The following is an 18,423-nucleotide window of genomic DNA, read 5'->3' as shown; positions in this document are numbered from 1 at the left end:
TTTATGATGGTAGTGAAGCATGTGTAAGGGTTAATGGGCATCTAAGTGAATGGTTCACGATCGGTGTGAGCATGCGACAAGGTTGTGTGATGTCCCTATGGTTGTTCAATATATATATGGATGGGGTGATGAGAGAAGTAAAAACACGAGTAATGGAGAGAGGGATGGCATTGGTAATGGTGATGGATGGAATATCTCAAATTTGTTGTATGTTGATGATGCAGTACTGCTTGCAGCTACTGGACAAGAACTTGGTAGACTAGTGCAGAGTTTTGCTGTCTATGAGCGTCGTGCCTTGAGAGTAGCCTATACGTAGAGAGGAGTAAAGTGATGGTTATTGAGAGAGAAGGTGAGTCCCAGTGCGATGTTACAGTGAATGGAGAGAGACTGGAATTGGTGAGAGAGTTCAAATACATGGGTACAGTGATAGAAGAGAGAGGAAAATGTGCAAAAGAAGTGGAGAGTGACACAAGGAAGAAAAGTAGCTGGTGCAATGAAGGCCTTGACAAGAAACAGAAGCTTGAGTGTCGCAGCTGCAGGAGGCTTACATGAAGGAGTGTAGTGCCAACTTTAACATATGGATGTGAGACTATGGTGTGGCATGAAAATGAAAAGTCAAGAGTAAGAGCAGTGGAGATGGGAGTGGTGAGGAATGTGTGTGGAGTACAGAGGGCGGATAGGATACAAAATAATGTGATTCATGAAAGATGTGGAGTGAGGAAGTCTGTGGACACCAGAATCAAAGAGAGTGTACTGAGATGGTATGTTCACGTGGAAGGAATGGATAACAGTAGTGGCGAAAAAGGTATATCTGAGCAAATTTGAAGGAGGGAGGAGGCGAGGTAGGCCAAGGAGAAGGTAGAGAGATATGGTGGATGAGTGTGTCAGGAAGAGAGATATGGAAGTTGGTGAGGCTAGGGAATGGAAGCGTTCGTGTGAAGAGGAAAATCTGCCAGACACCTCCAGAAACTAGGTCTCGTCTTCATTTTTGCAGGCTAAGGGGGTCTTAGTTAAATTTCACTGATATTTTTCTGATTGGTAATTACAGTATTGATTAAGCAAACAGCATTAAAAAATGTAAATCACTCTTACTTATGCTATTTCACCCAAAGATTAGTAAAATTTTTGCCAAAAAAGACGGTTTTTGGACTGTAAGAAGTGAAAAATGCATATGAATATGACGTTTCCATATAATCTGACTTGTACAAAAAATGGCACATGTGGTCTATCCATAGTTTAATATTTGTTAGACTCTAAAATGTTAGGGCATATTGAAGCCTAGCGCTGCCAGATGTACGAAGCAATTGTGGTGATGGAGTAGATCAGCCAGTGAAGACTGATGGCTATTTCGGTTTCCTCGGAAAACTTGTTTTACCGGAGACAGCATATAAATATCGACATGCTTTCTTAAAGTGAATTAAGTTTTATTCTTACTCACAGGGAGTTTAATTTGTTAGTATGAATTATAACTAATTTCTGTTATTGGATAAAGATATACATATATATTTCTATGCATGTATAAACCAGCCTGCAGCCGCTGTGGAATATTTTTTATATAATTACTTTTGTTCATGCTGCATTGACACAATACTGTTTTAAAGAGAAGAAACAGAATATTTACGTATTTTTACAATAAGTAAGCTGCATGAAAAAAGGCATTCAATTATTGCCCCACGTGATTTTTATTTTTTCCATCTGAAAAATTAAAATACTGGTGACATCTGGTATTTCTCTAGTCACGCGAACACTCCTATTGACAAGAGTTCAATCTGGCTGGATGAATGTTGTGAGGAGAAATGCATGATCAGGGATTTGACACCCCTTTGTAATGTGGCAGCGTCCAGATTGAATCAATCAGATACATTTATGTGAAGCTACAGGACGTGGTGAATATTTTTTGGTATATCCGATAGAGCCAGGATTCCAAGGGCTTGGATGATGAGTGAAAGGAAGAGTGGCCCATTGGATTGGGCAGATTTGGGATGTCTGGACTTTGCTACTCCTCACCCTGCCCGAAGGTGGGAAAGGAGGTCCGGATGATGATGATGATGATGATGATGATGATATGACATAAAGAGAATTATCCGTGAACAGAGAAACTTACCAATCGTTTCTCAGATGATGAATATTAGTCAGCAGAGGAAAGTGAGATTTGGAAAAGGTGAAGCATACTAAGCCTCCCTCAGCTTAGGAGTATTAGCCAGTAAAGGGGTGTAAGTCCAAGTGAAACATACCAAGCATCTCTCTGCTTTAGAATATTAGCTAACCAAGGGAAATGAGAAATTCAATCGTTACTTCATTTTTGAAGACACCAGCATGCTTGCGTGTATCAGCCTTGGTCACCTAATGGCTGCACAGTCTCTGGCAGCTTCCCTGTTCAGTCCCTCATTCCAGAGGTCACACTCAAGTGACCTCATCCCAGACCTTTATTGGTCTATCTTTTGCAACCCTACCCCTAACATTAACACTTCTCACTTTTTGCACCAGTTATCATTCCCCATTCTCTCCACATGCCCAAACCATCTCTGTCTACCTCTCCTCATCACAACATCAATACACTCCAGTCCCATCCTACCTCTCAACTCTTCCATCATAAACCTAGCCTCCCCAGGCCTCACTGTCAGGGATCCACTGCATGGCCACCTAATCATTGTCATTTTTGTATGTCTGAGTCTGCAGATATCCTCTTCCTTTACTGCCCAAGTCTCACTACCATACAGCATCACACTGTAACACATGCTGCATACAAAGATCCCTTAGCATGTAGGGAGAGCCCTCTCAATGTCAGGAGAGGCAACTGCTCCCTGAACCTCTTCCAACCACTCCTCACTCTAACCACAGAGCTAGCTCCAGCCCCACCTCCAGCACATAACATGTCTCCCAAATAACAAAACTCTTTGACACACTCAAGAGACTCACCAACAAGTTCAATCGTTTTATGCCTGACAATCTCCTTCTGCTCTCCCCGACTCACCACACACATGAAATCAGCATTATCTTGCAGTCTGCCTCTAAGTAAAAGAAGGAAAATGCCCCAGTTGTTCACAGTATTTAAAGAAAGTAGAAGAAGAAGAAAAAAGGCACAGTTGATGCCATTTGGAATGTTTCAAGCAACCCTTACCACAATGCATGAAACATGCATTCTTTGTCTGTGTTGTCATATTGTTTTGTACATAATCTGTACAATATTTTTGTTTACCATGTGTTATTTCTTATTGGTCATTGTTTGTCAGTTTACGGAGTTGAGGCACTCCTGAAGATCGTTGGACTGGGACTGGTTGACTATATGAGCAGTGGCTGGAATGTGTTTGACCTAGTTGTTACCATACTGGCTGTCTTGGGAATCATCGCTGAGAAGTTTGCCAACTCGTTCTTTTACATCATTATCCTACGTCCATTAAGGTTAGTCAGATGCAGGTGGAAAGAAGCCATTAGTCTGCATTTACAGTACTTAGGTTAGTTACATACAAAAAGAAAGCTATTAAGCCCTTATTTTTAAGTGTTTTTTCCTGCATCCCCTGAGGTTAGTTAGATGCAGAAGGGGTGAAGGTAAGCTCTTTCTTTTACTTCCTTATCATGTATTCATTGAAGTTAGTTACATGCCAAAGGATAGCAGTTAAACTAATTCTTGTACATGATTATCCTGCATCCATTAAAGATAGTTAAATGCAAAAGGGATGAGGATAAACTCATACATGTACACGAGTATTTTATGTGCACAGGTTATCTAGATGCAGATGGAGAGAGTTAAATTCATTTTCATATTGAATAAGTCAGGTCTGTGGTAAATAACAGAAAAATTATTCACAGAAGTCAGATTGCAAGACCTGAATCTATGGTAGTTAACAGAAGAATTGTGCATGAACATTTTTTTTTTTTTTTTTTTTTTTAACAACATGAACAGAAAAAGGGGGGGGGGGAATCTGTACACCAGATTACAGGTGTCCTCCATTCATAAAAGATCAGTAACTGCTGAACTTGGACTTGCCAGTTTGGTCAGATTTACAGCATCAATTGTGTGGAAATAGTTGTGACATTTTGGAACACATCCCTGTAAAGAAGACTGCCAGTATTCTGTGTATGGTGATATTCTGAGTGGCTTGGTGTATTTCAAATCAGCTCTTCCTTAGTGAGTTATTATGCTAATTACCGTAAAACGCCATAACTTCGGACATTTCGCAAAAAAATGTAATAATTCAAGTTTATTGGAAGAGAGTGCGATATTTGCAAAAAATAATGATGTCGGTAGGTAGGGTAATCCTCTAAGACTATTATGTATTAATCCTATTAAACTAGCTTGAATATGTGTGGGTGAAAAAAATTCGTGAATCCATTGGAAAAAATAACTGAATTTTCTTACCCTGCAAAACTTTGTTCACACAGAACAAACAGTTTCAATTGTAAAAAAGTGAACAGTACGATTATATGTAGAAAAGTGCTGTAAGTACTGGGAAGTAAACTGTTTCAAAATATATGCATGGATAATCTTGCTATGCCTGCTTTAATGAATACTTCTTTATTTTGCAGAAAAAATTCCTAACTTCGGACAGACAAATTATTTGAGCCAAATAAAGTCCAAACTTCGGACAGACAATAATATTAATGGTAAAGTGATGCTAATTATATAAACAGAAAAACATGGCTAAAACAGCGAAATCTCCTGTAAAGAGGAAAAGAGCCTACACAAGGTAAGTGTCCAAAAGTGCCCTGGAAAAGGCTAAAGATGACATAAATAACAAGAACATGAGTGTGCGCAAAGCAGCTGAAAAATATAAATTAAAAAAGAGCACATTACATGATTACCTGATACAAAAACATTGCAAACAAGTGAGACGTAATACTTCATTGAGCCATGATGAAGAGTTACTGGTGTGTCAGAGAATCCTCACATTGGCAGAATGGGGATTCCCACTCGACAATTTGGACTTGAGGATGTTAGTGAAAGCATATTTAGACAAACGAGGGGTTGTTGTGTCACGATTCAGTAACAATGTACCTGGTGTTAAATGGGCCCATTCCTTCTTCAAGCGCCACAAACAAACCCTTAGTAGACGATTGTCCTAGAATATAAAGACTGACAGAGCCAGAGTGACAAGAGCCATGCTAGCCGAGTTCTACAGTAACCTGAAAAAATCACTAGAAGGTGTGCCTCCAGAGAACATAATAAATTTTGATGAGACCAATCTTACTGATGATCCAGGTAAAAAGAAAGTCATAGTGAGGCGGGGCACTAAATATCCAGAGAGAATCATGAACTCAACAAAATCCTCAATATCTATTATGTTCTCTGGAACTGCATCTGGTGTGTTACTCCCTCAATCTTTTGGTGTATAAAGCTATCCATCTTTACGATACCTGGACTGAAGGGGGCCCTCCTGGAACACTATACAATAGGTCCCCCAGTGGATGGTTCGACTCGTGTTCATTCGATGACTGGTTCCACAAAATTATCCTCCCCTATGCTAAACGCAGGACAGGTAGAGTTGTCATTATAGGAGACAACTTGGCAAGCCATGTATCACCCAGTGTTATTGAGTCATGTGAGAAACATAATATCTCCTTTCTTCTCTTACCACCTAACTCCACGCACTTGACACAACCTCTCGATGTTGCTGTGTTCCGGCCTCTAAAAGTGCACTGGCGTAAGATCTTCGAGAACTTCAAGAAAACTACTGTTGGTAGGCTGAGTGCTTCATTACCTAAAGACTGCTTCCCAGCACTACTGACCGAACTGGTGGATAAAGTTAAAGGGACCATTGCTGACAACCTACGTAGTGGGTTTAGGAAGTGCGGCATTCATCCTCTTGATCCACAGAAATCCATCTCAAGACTTCCAGAAGATTCAATCCAAGATACAGCTGATACTGGTACACCAGGACCATCTACCAGTACTGCCTTAGACAGCTCAGTGTTGGAATTGTTGAAGGACATGAGGCATGGAACCAGTCAGTCAAGCTCAAGTCCAGCTATAGCGAAACCAAGGCGAAAGAAAAGGTTGAATGTGTCACCGGGCATGAGTATTACTACAAGGGCACTACAAAATGAAACAGAGAGCCAGCATGAAGATTGTGAAGTTGATGATCCACAACCCCAGCCACTGCAGCCACAAGAGGATACAGCAGAGATAGCAGCACAGCCTTCCACTTCCACATCTGCACCCAACCATGAAGCACAAGCATCTCCCCTGACAGTCACCTCTACCCAGATTATTGGGGATAAAGTTGTTCCCTCAGATTGGGTAGTTGTGAGGGTTCCCTTTGATACCAAAGACAGATATAGGCATTATATTGCTATCATTGTTAAGGTAAAACCAGAAATACATGTCAGGTTTCTCAAACACGTTCAGGGTACACCTCACACATTTGTATACCCAATGGTTGATGACAGCAGTGACATAGACAAAGAGGATATACTGAAGGTGTTACCAGAACCAACACTTGACCGAAAGCAAAGGATGATTTTTGATGTAGATGTGAACCTTTGGCCTAAGTAATGATAATAATTTTGATATAGATCTGTAAGATACCATAGTCAGTACTACCAGTACCAAAGTTATTGCCAGTAAGGTGCCTTAACCAGTAATGAGGTTTATTTTAAAGAAAAAAGTGATACTATATCTTTAGTTACAGTATTTTATACTGGTAGTTAAGGAATAGTTTTTTGTACTGATGTACTACAGTTAATATGTTCCATGGTGCCTTCATAACATGTGCCAGTGTGTGCGTGTGTCTGTTGATTTGTGTGTGTGTGTGTGTGTGTGTGTGTGTGTCTTTAGAACCTGTAAGAAATGTTCAACATCATATTATGATATTTCGGTATGCATTTGTTGAGTCAATGAGGTAGCTACTTGATAATTAAGTGAAGTTTTGTTTAGGAAAATGAGGACAGTTCCTCTTACAGTTTTGGGTATATGCAGTGCATTTTTATTTTATTTTTTCATCTCAAAAAGTTTGTGAATAGTTCTTAGTTCTATTTACGTCCAGAATACCTCACTACAATGTGATATGATGCAATTTAATGTGATATGAAATTACGAGCTCCAAAAAGAAGATATTTTGGGATACTTCTCTATATACTGTATATGTATAACTCTGGTCACGAGTGCCCAATATTTTTTTTTACATTTTTTAAAAACTTCTCAAGTGTCCGAAGTTTGGCCAGTGTGTCCAGAGATAGATCCCATTAACCATTCTCATGTTTAAAGGGAAAATACATGGATGTCCGAAGTTTGGAAGAGCTGTCCGAAGTTAGAAAATTTGTTCCTAACTTTGAACACTTGAAAATGAAAAAAAAAAAGCACAAGTTTAGCTTGGCTAATTTTTTTAAATACAGTAATCCCTCTAATATCCGGACGCCCAATAACCGAACATCCCCACTAACCGAACCTTATCGTCCTGGGATCAAACATTCCCAAAATGGTCCGAAAATCCAAAAAAATTGGAAAAAAAAAATCGATTTTTTGCCGTCCGTAATTTGAACTTGCCGCGCGCGCCGCGTGAGAGCATTGTTTTGGTTCGTCATTCCTCCGACGTCCGATAGAGCGCCGCTGCATCCTCCCCACTTCCCGCCTGTCTCTCACCGCGACAAGACCTACGCTCTTCGTCATGGCTGCCCACGTGCTCGCTTTTGTGGTGGTGCCGTACTTGCTGCAAGGCCTCCTGCTGCTCTCTGCCCTACTCTTAGTGTGTGTGATGATGGCCCCCGCCTCCTGAGAAAAGGAAGAGAGTGGTGTTGACTCTGGAGAAGAAACGGGAGATATTGGAGAAGGTTGATGCGGGTTGGTCTTCCTCTCGCATTCTCCGCGAGTTCAACCTGGCCCGGTCGACTTTGTTTGATATCAAGCGTTCCCGAGACAAGCTCATGCAGTACACGGCTGACTTCTCGTCGAGAAGCAAACGCAACGTGGAGAGGAAGGTTATGTTTACTCCCAAGTATGCAGAGATCGACCGCTCCACGTTGATTTGGTATCGACAGCAACGTGCAGCTGGTGTGATGGTACGTGGAACGGAGCTGAAGGCTGCTGCTGAGAAGTTTGCAAGGCTTCACGACGCCCTAGACTTCAAGGCATCCGAGGGTTGGCTCTTCGCGTTCAAGTTGCGACATGGCCTTACTAACCGTAAAGCACATGGCGAAGCATTGGACGCTAACGAGGATGGAGTGGACGAGTTTCGGCACAAGGTGAAAGGCTTGATCGACAGGGAGGGCCTCACTCTCGGTCAAGTCTATAACGCTGACGAAACTGGCCTATTCTATCGCTCGGTGCCAACGAACACTCTCGCCGATGAGACGGAGAAGCGTGTACCTGGCCGCAAGCTTTCTAAGGAACGGATATCTGCTTTGTGTTGTGCCAATGCTAACGGCATGCACCGGCTTAAGCCCGTTATTGTTGGCCGTGCAAAGCAGCCTCGGTGCCTTCGTGGGGTGATGGATGTCCTTCCTGTCGTATGGTACCATTCTTTGAAAGCATGGTTCACAGCTGTGATTTTCAAAGACTGGTTTCACCATCACTTCGTCAAGGAGGTCATACATTACCAGACGAAGACACTGGGAATTCCTCGCGACCAGGTAAAGGCTCTCCTTCTCCTCGACAATGCACCTGCCCACCCGTGCGACAAGGACTTGGTTGCTGAGAATGGCCGTATTAGGTGCATGTTTCTGCCACCTAATACGACTGCTCTCATTCAACCAATGGACCAAGGAGTGATCGTGGCAACAAAGCGCCTGTACCGTCGGAAGTTCCTGGACGAGGTGATGGTGGTTCTCGAGGACGAGGACGAGCGCAGGGAAGGACGTGACACTCGAGGCAAGCGGACTTTGGAAAACCTTCGCCGCTACAACATCAAGTCTGCGCTGTACAACTGGGCTAGTGCATGGAAGGAAGTCCCTGTGAAAACTCTTGAAAATGGTTGGTCTCGTCTGCTTCTCGGAACAGATGTGGAGTACGATTTCCTAGGGTTTGACGTGGATGACTTCCATGCACGGCTACGTACGCACGGCGACGATGTTGATGTGGACGATGTTCGTGAGTGGTTGGACGACGACGAGGCGATCCTGGGTATCAGACGTTGTCTGATATCGAGATCGCGTCTTCGGTTGCTGGTGTCAGTCCCGAACTTGAAGATTCCGACGACGAAGGCGATGATGATGCAGACTCCGCCCAGCAGGACACTACTCCAGCCATCCCCAAGCTGAGCGCACTCCGGGAACATCTAGAGTTCGTCCTAGACTACCTGGAACACCCGGACTGCGACAGGGAGATGGGGCCCTTGGGACTCGTGGAGGAAGTGCGTGCTTTCCGGCAGCGCATCATCAATCGCCAGAATCGTCGGTCCTTGCGTCAGTCAACGATTGACAGTTTTTTCAGGCCCGTGACCCCCGCTGTGCCAAGCCCTGGTTCCACTCCGTTGCCTCCCCAAGACAGGCCCTCATGCTCCGAGCCACAGCCCAGCACATCAGCTACAGTGGAGTCACCGCTCGACGTGAGTTTGCGGCTGTCTTCAGAGTCTTCTGTAGTCGGTACGCCATCACCACTACCCACCGATGCACCCCTTGGACGCCTGCCAGTGATACTCTCGGGCTCTGACAGTGAATAAACAGCAAGAACTTCTCCACTAGACCACACGGGAATTTTGAGTGTTGTGCAGTGAAAAAAACGGTGTGTTGTGTTAAGGTTTTCAAGTTGGGAGAAAAGACTAAGTAGAAAAGAAATTTAACGTAACTAACCTTCTTTGTTTTGGCTTTGGAAACTTAAAAAAACTTGGGAAAAGTTAATGTGCAACACTTAAATTTAATGGAACATTATTTGGACTAAAGTGAACACTGTGAAAAGAACGGACTTCTGTGTGTTAGTGACTAAGTTCAGTGCAAGACTTCAGGAAGAGTGTAGTGCAAGTGCTTCAGGAAATCGTTCTTACTGTCAGAGTCCGAGAGGAGGCGGTTATTCATCGAGGTGGCCAGGGACTTGCTGTAAGTAGCCAAAATGTTTCATGTTGTACTATTTTCCATACTATATTTACCAGAATGTTTCATATTGTATTTTTCCCATACTATACTTACCAGAAAGTGTCATACTGTACTTCTTTCCATACTAAACTTACCTCATGCATGTGCAGTAGGAATGTGTTTTTCAGAGTTCGGTTAGGTTCGGTTAGGTTAGGTTCGGTTAGAGTCCATAAGTACCAGAATGTTTATTAATGTATGAACATACTTCTAAACCCACATTTTATGTGTCTATTGCATTTATTTCAGTCATTTATGTGCCTTATTGGTGTGATTTGGGTGTTAAATAGGTGCTATGCATGTCCGGAGGGAGTTGTATAGGTGTTTCTCTGTGTTAGGGTCCGTAAGTACAAGTCCATAAGCTGGGGCCCAATATCCGGACAAAACCAATATCCGAACCTACCGATGGCTCTATTGATCCGGATATTGGAGTGATTACTGTATATGGATTTAGTAGGTACTCTCCCTGGCTACCACATGACACCAACAGGAATAAAATTGCACCATTCTACAAGGAGTTATTCATTAAAACACATAAAAAATGTCCGAAGTTATGGCGTTTTACGGTACATCTTAATATCCTGGTGTTTGTTCTCTCTGACATGGAGAGTATGTTTGCACCTCTGTTTGTATGTTTGTTTGTCTGTTAGCAGGATTACTCAAAAGCAAAAGGACAGGTTTGGGCCATATTTGGTGGATAGATAGCCCATGTACCAGGGAACAATCGATTTAATTTTGGGACTGATCCGGATGGTATTACAGATTCTGGATCCAGAAAACATTTCTCGTGAAACCCTGATCAGTGATGAGAAAACCTAACTCATTATGAAGAGTGGTTTGGAAATTACATTGCACTTGTTTGAAAGGTGCTCTCCACTTAGTGCCCCTCTAGTTTTGTATGCAAACCATGTCAGTATTAAAGCCATAAAAATAACATACTAGAGAATGTTTAGCTGCACTGTGCAAAATGAGCCGCTAAGGAAGAATTGCTACAAATTCATCTGTTTCACTTAGACTGTAGAACCCTAAGTTCTATGTGGTGGTGACAGGTTGCTCCGGCTGTTCCGGATGAGGAGGCGCTATCGTGATGTATTTCAGACTCTAATGATCCTCCTGCCTCGCATCTCCTCCGCTGTCATCATCATCATCATTACTTACTACTTCTTTGCCATCATTGGAATGGAGTTGTTCTCTCAGTATGATATGAAGAATTGTTGTATGTAAGTATGTAATGTCTGTGTGTGTTTTTAATCAGTTGTAACCTAGCCATGGGACCCCTACATCTTGCAAGGGATAATGTTGGACTGAGCACTGTTTTCTAAGCATTGTAGGAGGCTTCATAGCACCCTCAGAGTAGTGATTTACTTTGCATATTACACATTAACATTTGTTCATATGCTTGATATATCACTTTAACCCTTTCACTTCGGGTGTTTTTTGTTGGTTGGATGTCACACACATGGGGGTTTTAAGATATATAGAGATAAGTGTTTTGATAAAATATTCCTCACCAAAAAATAGACCATACTTTCCTGAGTAAAATGATGTCAAACATAATGTAAAATAATAATAATAATAATAATTACCTGTGTGGTGATTTGTCAAAACCTGTGGTATTGGAGCTCCTACACTGCCCAATGTATGCCATTCGGTATAATGGTAAACTCCTTATTTTTTTATTTTATTATCATTATTATTTTTTAGCACTTTCATTTTCACTCTCACTTTCATCTGACAACGTAATCCGAGTGATCAGACATCTCCTCCATCTGATCCGAGTAAGCTGCCATGGCAGCGAAACATCTCGTACCGCATACCTCGACATACTTCTGCTACGTGACGAAAATAGCAGTCAATAAAACAATCCTCCTATGATGACAGCTCCTCAGTCTTGCCACCTCCTGATACTTAACCACTATTGCGGCCCTAGTACTTGTGCGCAAATATAAAAAGTTCAGAAAACGTATACGTGCTGCCCAGTGGCTACAGACATTTCCTTAGTGGCACGTTGACGTGCCATCCAATGTGAAAGGGTTAATGTTGACGTAGTTTGCATTACTAATACAGTATTCAGGAGGATAGTGGGATGTGATTTTCAAAATTTGACGTCAAAATAGAGGTGATAACAATCTCATAGATCACTTAGCATGCAGTCTTAACTGGTTTTGATTAGTGCATATCTAAAATGGATCATTTTAGTGCCAGGAAAGAACATTATTGGGCAGCAGTTGGAGGATGTGTCTGGAAAAAAGGCTATGCAGTAGTAATTCATATGTCAAACAGAAAAGTAGATAAATATGCATGGTATTGGTATTAACTGATGAATCCATTTGTAGTTAACCATCATTATGACCCTTTTTCAACCCAGAGATAGGATGAGGTATGTCAAAAATCAGGGAAAGAAAAAGTACAACTATGGGAGAACTATCATCAACACACCTAGAGAAATGTAGTGCCATGTAGTTCAAGCCTGCAGAATCCTGGCTTCATCTGACAAGCCAGACAGTGTTCACATTTTTTGTTTGATGTTTTCATTAAACAAATATCACACAACATGATGTATTTGGTTACAGTTATGATAGAGAATTGTGTTGTACTATTTGTAAATGTAAGAATTAGCATTAAAGAGATCTGAAGAACCACTTATTTTGTTGTACAGTGCATTGAGTTCATGGTGGATTCTTTCTTATTGAACTGTGTCTAGTCATTTTAATGTTGGTAATTTAATTTGTGATACATTCAGTTTTCTATTGTTTCAGTTGAGAGCACAACAGGTCTTCAATAATTCACCAACATTCCACACTGAGAGTCACCTCAGCAATGATCACTTTACTCTTACTGACATTTGATCTGAAACCATGTTACTGTTGCACATTTTGATAGCTTTGAACAAGTCTGAAAAAAAATATTTTCACCTTTGTTAATATTTTCATACTTTTCTTGTCAGTAATACAACAGTGGAGCAGTTTTATCACTATGACAACACCACGTTTTACCTTGACTACTACTACCTCAACAATTTTGACAACATATTCATTGCTGGTGTCACTCTCTTCGAGCTGACTGTTGTCAACAACTGGTTTATCATCATGGAAGGTTAGTGTTCTTACATCAGTATTAATATATAGTGCTTGTTAACCCCAGTGGTTCAAGGAGACTCTTTTGAGTTGAATAAACTTGTCAGGCATTAGTCAGAGTAGAATGCAAAGTACATCCTTAGGTTGAGGGGTTCAAGATGTGATTACAGTATATAGAATTTTTAGTATCCAACGCATCAGAAACCATGTGCCTCCTTTTCCGTATATTGTATAAAAACTTCCTTTGTTTCTGATGACTTGGTGCCTGTGTTACATGCTGAATTGTTCATAAATTGATTATAGCATATTATGTGACAAGTCAGATGGTTTCATGTACCCCAGGAAACCTTTTACTGCACTGGGTTGTAAACATATCACAAATAAATAAGTGTCAGATGGTCTAGTGAGTTGTAGGTGCTCTTATCATATATGATGAGTGTAAGTGAGTTGGAGGAGTGGTAGAGGCTTATTGTTCACATCATGGTGCTCAAAGGAAAATGCCTGGTCACACTTGCCTTAAATTTCTGGGAGAGATTAGCCTTGCACTGGACTGGTATGCTCTTGATGGGATGAGCAACTCTTCTCTCTTACTTTACATGTTTGGAGTGAGTGATTGACCCAGGGTTCCTGTACTTCTAATAAGCCAGTAAAGGATTGGGGGATGGATGGTAACTGGGTTAACAAGATGATTATAATATTGCATCTTTTATTCATCCATCCATCATCTAATCCTACATTACCCCATGAGGAGTATAGAAACCCTCGTTTGGCTACTCACTTCGGACATGTAAAGCAAGAGTAACCAGTTGCTCATTCCTGAGTGGTATTATGTGAGTAAGAAACCCCAACCTTTCCCTGGATATAATTCCCCTATGATCCACTCGTAATTAGAAAAACTTGAACCACTATACGTTGTCCACCTTTTTGCCATTTTGAAACTTATTCTTTGTGGGTTAATGGAAGAATAAGACCATGGTGTGGTTCTACATCCTTTCCATTGCACTTGTTCATGATTAGCACCATATTTTAATGTTAATATCTTGTCAGAGCATATCATTCATGATGGATAGATGGCTGTTGTAGAGCAAGTTAAAGTGAACAGATTATAGACCACCAGAGCTTTTTATTCAGATAACCAAAATGATTTTGTGAAAATTGCAGGGTATGTGGCCGTGACAAGCAACTGGTCTCGCCTCTACTTCATGCTGTTCTACTTGGTGATGATGGTGGTGATGTCAGTGGTGGTAGCATTTATCTTGGAGGCATTCACCTTTAGGATGGAGTACAACCACACTGTGGAACAAGACAAAGACAGAGGTATAACCATACAGGGTGTGAGTGCTGGCAGTTAATAGATACAGTAAACTCTGAATTATCCGTCATCTCAATATCCGGTGCTGCTGTCTCGGTTCTGTTAAAGCAATATCCGGCGCCGAAATGGGATGTATCTGGCAGTTCTGTGCAATATCTGGTGTCAAGGTGTATTGACTGGCTTACAAACAGTAGCCAATGAATGCTGTATTACTGCATTACTGTATTTTATCATCACTTTGTTATAATTTATGATCAGTTTTCATCATTTACTTATGGGATAGTTTTTAAGATAGAGGGTTAAGACACATAACAATGCAGTATCTGGCTTGACACCAAATATTAAGCCAATGGAGGGTACTATGCAATATTCGTTGTTTTGCTTTAAATGGCATAGGGCTTGGCTGAATCACACCAGATAATTGAGAGTTTGCTGAACATTAACCTTGTATTGATATAATTTGGCATTTGCTGCATTTTTAGTGAGCCGTGGCATAGTGGGTTAAAGCACTCTGCTCTGGCTGAAGGGTTGAAGGTTTGAGTCCACCCAAGGGTCATTGGTAGATATCAGGAAGGGAAATCTGGTCATATAGTGCTTCATGCTCCTTTACCAAGGGGCAATGCCATAGCCCTTATTGAAAAAAAGGGACATGGCATGAAAAAATAAATAAATAATTAAAAAATAGGATGACCCTTTTGTTTACTGGGTTAAAGTGAAGCCGTGCCTGTTAAATTTTTAAAAGTTAGCACACTGTACTGATAGTGTTGCACATACAACTGTTATAATATTATTGTACTGGTTTTATCTTAATCATAGATGACGAGCAAGTGAGGATCAATGTGGAGTTAACCAAGGAGGAGTTGAGTATGATCTACAGAAATGCTGGCGATACTGGTGCACTGCAGCGTTATGCAGCAGAGCTACGGTTGGAGGTGAGTAGAGGGCAACAAGGTGAAGCTGACCAAGGGAAAGGTAACAGTAACAGCCATTCTCATTTTACCTGTTTCACAGTGTAAGAAGATGTGAGTCTAGGCTACTTAAGTAAATTGCAGAACAAAAAGTTTTCCTAATACTGTACATGACAGTAATTCCCATTAATAGGTCTGGCAAATCATAATTTAGTGGAACCACTGGAATAATGGAACATTAATTTAGACAAGACATAATTATTATGTTAACAGAATTTTGCTGATTTCAGTTTACCTTTCTTTGGAAAGATCATTTTCTACAAGTTCTCACCTTCCACTCACTCGATGTAGTGCTGCTCTCAGGTGCCAGCCCTTTCCTCCCTTGCTTCCTTCTTTCCTTCCTTCCTCTTCTTTCTTTCCTTCATTCTTTCATCTTCCTTCTGTCTGTGGGTGACTCCACACTGAGTGACAAGCCAAATAGTTTCCTGTACACCAGGAAACCATTTGCTATGCTAGGTGGTAACCATATAACCAAATTATGGCGCCTGGTGGTTTAGTGGGTAATTAAGGCACTCCAGTCGGATTGAGCCGATACAGGTTTATATCCAAGGAGTGGTTGGGGTTTATTGCTCATGTAATGCCACTCAGGGGTGAGTGAAGCTGGTCACTCTCATCATAAATGTCAGGACGAACTTGCCTAGCCCCGGGCTTCTACGCTCCTCATGGGACAGCTCTGGGTTAGATGATGAATGAATGAGCTTCACATACAACACAGGAAGAGGGGGAAAAAAAGCCTGTACCTGAGCCGTGTATTCTTTGTTTCGTGTCCTCTGTGAGATAAGACACTGGTGTCATAGAACTCTTCCAGTTATGCTTATACTTAAAAATTTTTCAGTATTTCATTTTTTTTTCTTTGTTATTAATGTCCTATACATTCCTTCATTTCTTGTTTCCCTATGTAACATAGTACATTATATGACCAGACAGTTCCCTGAATGCCTCACCTGATCTTCTGTTCTTCCTGACACCTCTTATACCTAAATCCATTCATATCTTTCAGATCCCCAAGAAAAATTGCAGTTACATATTGAAATGAGTTGTTATTCATGAAGTGATATGCTTCTAGTGTTCAGTACAAGGATGTAAAACTGACTGGGTTGTTAGTACAGTTCTCACTTTAATCCGATTTTATGTTGTTCCAGGGTACAAAAAAGTATGAGGGTGTGAGGCAAAGGACGCGAGTGGTGCTGCAGAGAAGAATGTACCGTGATGAGATACCCAGCTGGTTGGCAGAGGCAGACCAAGAACAGCAGAATGAAGCCACTCCATTTATGTCACCCCATGCTAGCCCTCACACTGTCCCTATCCCCACCCCTGCCTCTACCACCACCCACACACCCAGACACACCCCACCCTCCTACATGGGCAGCCTCAACCCCAATGGATCCATCGCCAGTGACTCACCCAATACCTGAAGCTCCAAGGGACTGTATCCTTGTCAGTAAAGGGGTCCCCAAATACCTCTTCCTCACCAGTGCATTTATGTGTCTGGTATGATGACATTCTATGCTATTTTTGCAATATGTACAGATTTTTAGAAAGATATTAGTAACCTACAATTGTGTAATATGCAAAATGAAAGCTCTAAGGAGGAGGTGCAAGAAAGCCTTCTGATCTGATGAGAATACAACCCTGGGCCTTTGCTTCCTTTGCGTTCCAGGTAAGCTTCAACTGCTTCAGATAAACAGAAAAGTATTTTTTCAACCAAGTGGTGAAATATGTACTGGTATGTCTTATGGTTGTTGATACTGTGAGAGATTTAAATAGTTTATAGTACTTGTATATAATATATATACATGTAGATGATGTACTGTATATATATATATGTACTGTGTATAATATCTATTCTTATAAGTGAAATATATATATGATATATCTATTCTTATAACAGTGAAGAAGACAAATAGCAGTTATAAGGTTCACAGTTTCATAGTTTTATATATGTACATAGTGTTGTAGAAAGTTGTGTAATTTAAAGTACCATATAATTTGTTAGACTTGTTGGACTTTGCAGAGTGAATTGAATGATGATGACAGTCAAGGTTACAGAGAGAACATTTTTTTATTGTGGGCTACTGTAGCCTTGCCATGGGTCCTGCACCTTTCAAGAGGTGATATGGGACCAGCTGTTTTAAATACTTGTGCAGTATTCCATCATCCAGTCCTGACATTTAAAATGAGAGTGAGCAGCCTCACTCGTCCGTGAGTGGCTCAACATAAGCAATAAACCCCAACCACCCCTTTGATATAAACCTACACAGGCTCTGTCTGATTGGAGCACCTTAATTTCCCACTAAACCAGCAGGTGCCATAATTTGGTTATATGGTTACCACCCAGCATAGTAAATGGTTTCCCAGTGTACAGGAAGCCATTTGGCTTGTCACTCAGTGTAGAGTCACCCATTGGCAGAAGTAAGAGTAAAGAAGGAAAGAAAGAAGAGGGAGTGTAAAGTCACCCGTACGGTATTCTGTATTGTAAATCAAGCCTACTGAGGATGAACTATAGTACACAGAAATTGCAATCATACTTCTGGATGCTGAAGCCTTATCCTTATTTGTTTGATAGCTACTCAGATATAGGCTTTATGATCACATTTAAAGCTTTTTTTTCACATCTCAAATTTGTTTTAAACCAGCAGACAGTAAATTGGTGTAACAGTATGAAAGATGGGGTTCAAAATATTCATGAAAATATGAATGATCTATTGATTTCATCCATCCATCCATCATCCAATCCTACGTTGCCCCATGAGGAGCGTAGGAGCCTGGGGCTAAGCAGATTGGTCCTGACATGTAAGATGAGAGTGACCAGTCTCACTCATCCCTGAGTGGCATTACGTGAGCAATGAACCCCAACCACCCCTTGGATATAAACCTTCACCGGCTTAATCTGATTGGAGCACCTTAATTACCCACTAAACCACCAGGCACTATAATTTGGTTATGTGGTTACCACCCAGCGTAGTAAATGGTTTCCTGGTGTACAGGAAACCATTTGGCTTGTCACTCAGTATACTGTAGAGTCACCCACAGGCAGAAGCAAGAGGAAAGAATGAAGGAAAGAAAG

The 18,423-nt window shown here is 41.2% G+C and overlaps 1 protein-coding gene across 1 annotated transcript in view; it reads left to right on the top strand.

Moving 5' to 3' along the window:
* Positions 1-16,771, top strand: part of LOC145411425 (two pore channel protein 1-like) — a 32,645-nt gene extending 15,874 nt beyond the window's left edge. Inside the window, exons 10-15 of the mRNA XM_080281465.1 lie at positions 3,234-3,402; positions 11,049-11,219; positions 12,947-13,095; positions 14,238-14,393; positions 15,205-15,320; positions 16,499-16,771. Coding sequence (XP_080137591.1) covers positions 3,234-3,402; positions 11,049-11,219; positions 12,947-13,095; positions 14,238-14,393; positions 15,205-15,320; positions 16,499-16,771 — 1,034 coding nt within the window. The remainder of the gene's footprint in view (positions 1-3,233; positions 3,403-11,048; positions 11,220-12,946; positions 13,096-14,237; positions 14,394-15,204; positions 15,321-16,498) is intronic.
* The last annotated feature ends 1,652 nt before the right edge of the window (positions 16,772-18,423 follow it).

Source organism: Coenobita brevimanus, chromosome 89 (genome assembly GCF_032717465.1).
Source record: "Coenobita brevimanus isolate Jiangsu-jjx chromosome 89, ASM3271746v2, whole genome shotgun sequence".
NCBI lineage: Eukaryota > Metazoa > Arthropoda > Malacostraca > Decapoda > Coenobitidae > Coenobita > Coenobita brevimanus.
Note: the sequence above shows the minus strand (reverse complement) of the source record. Positions and strands in the feature narration are given on the sequence as shown.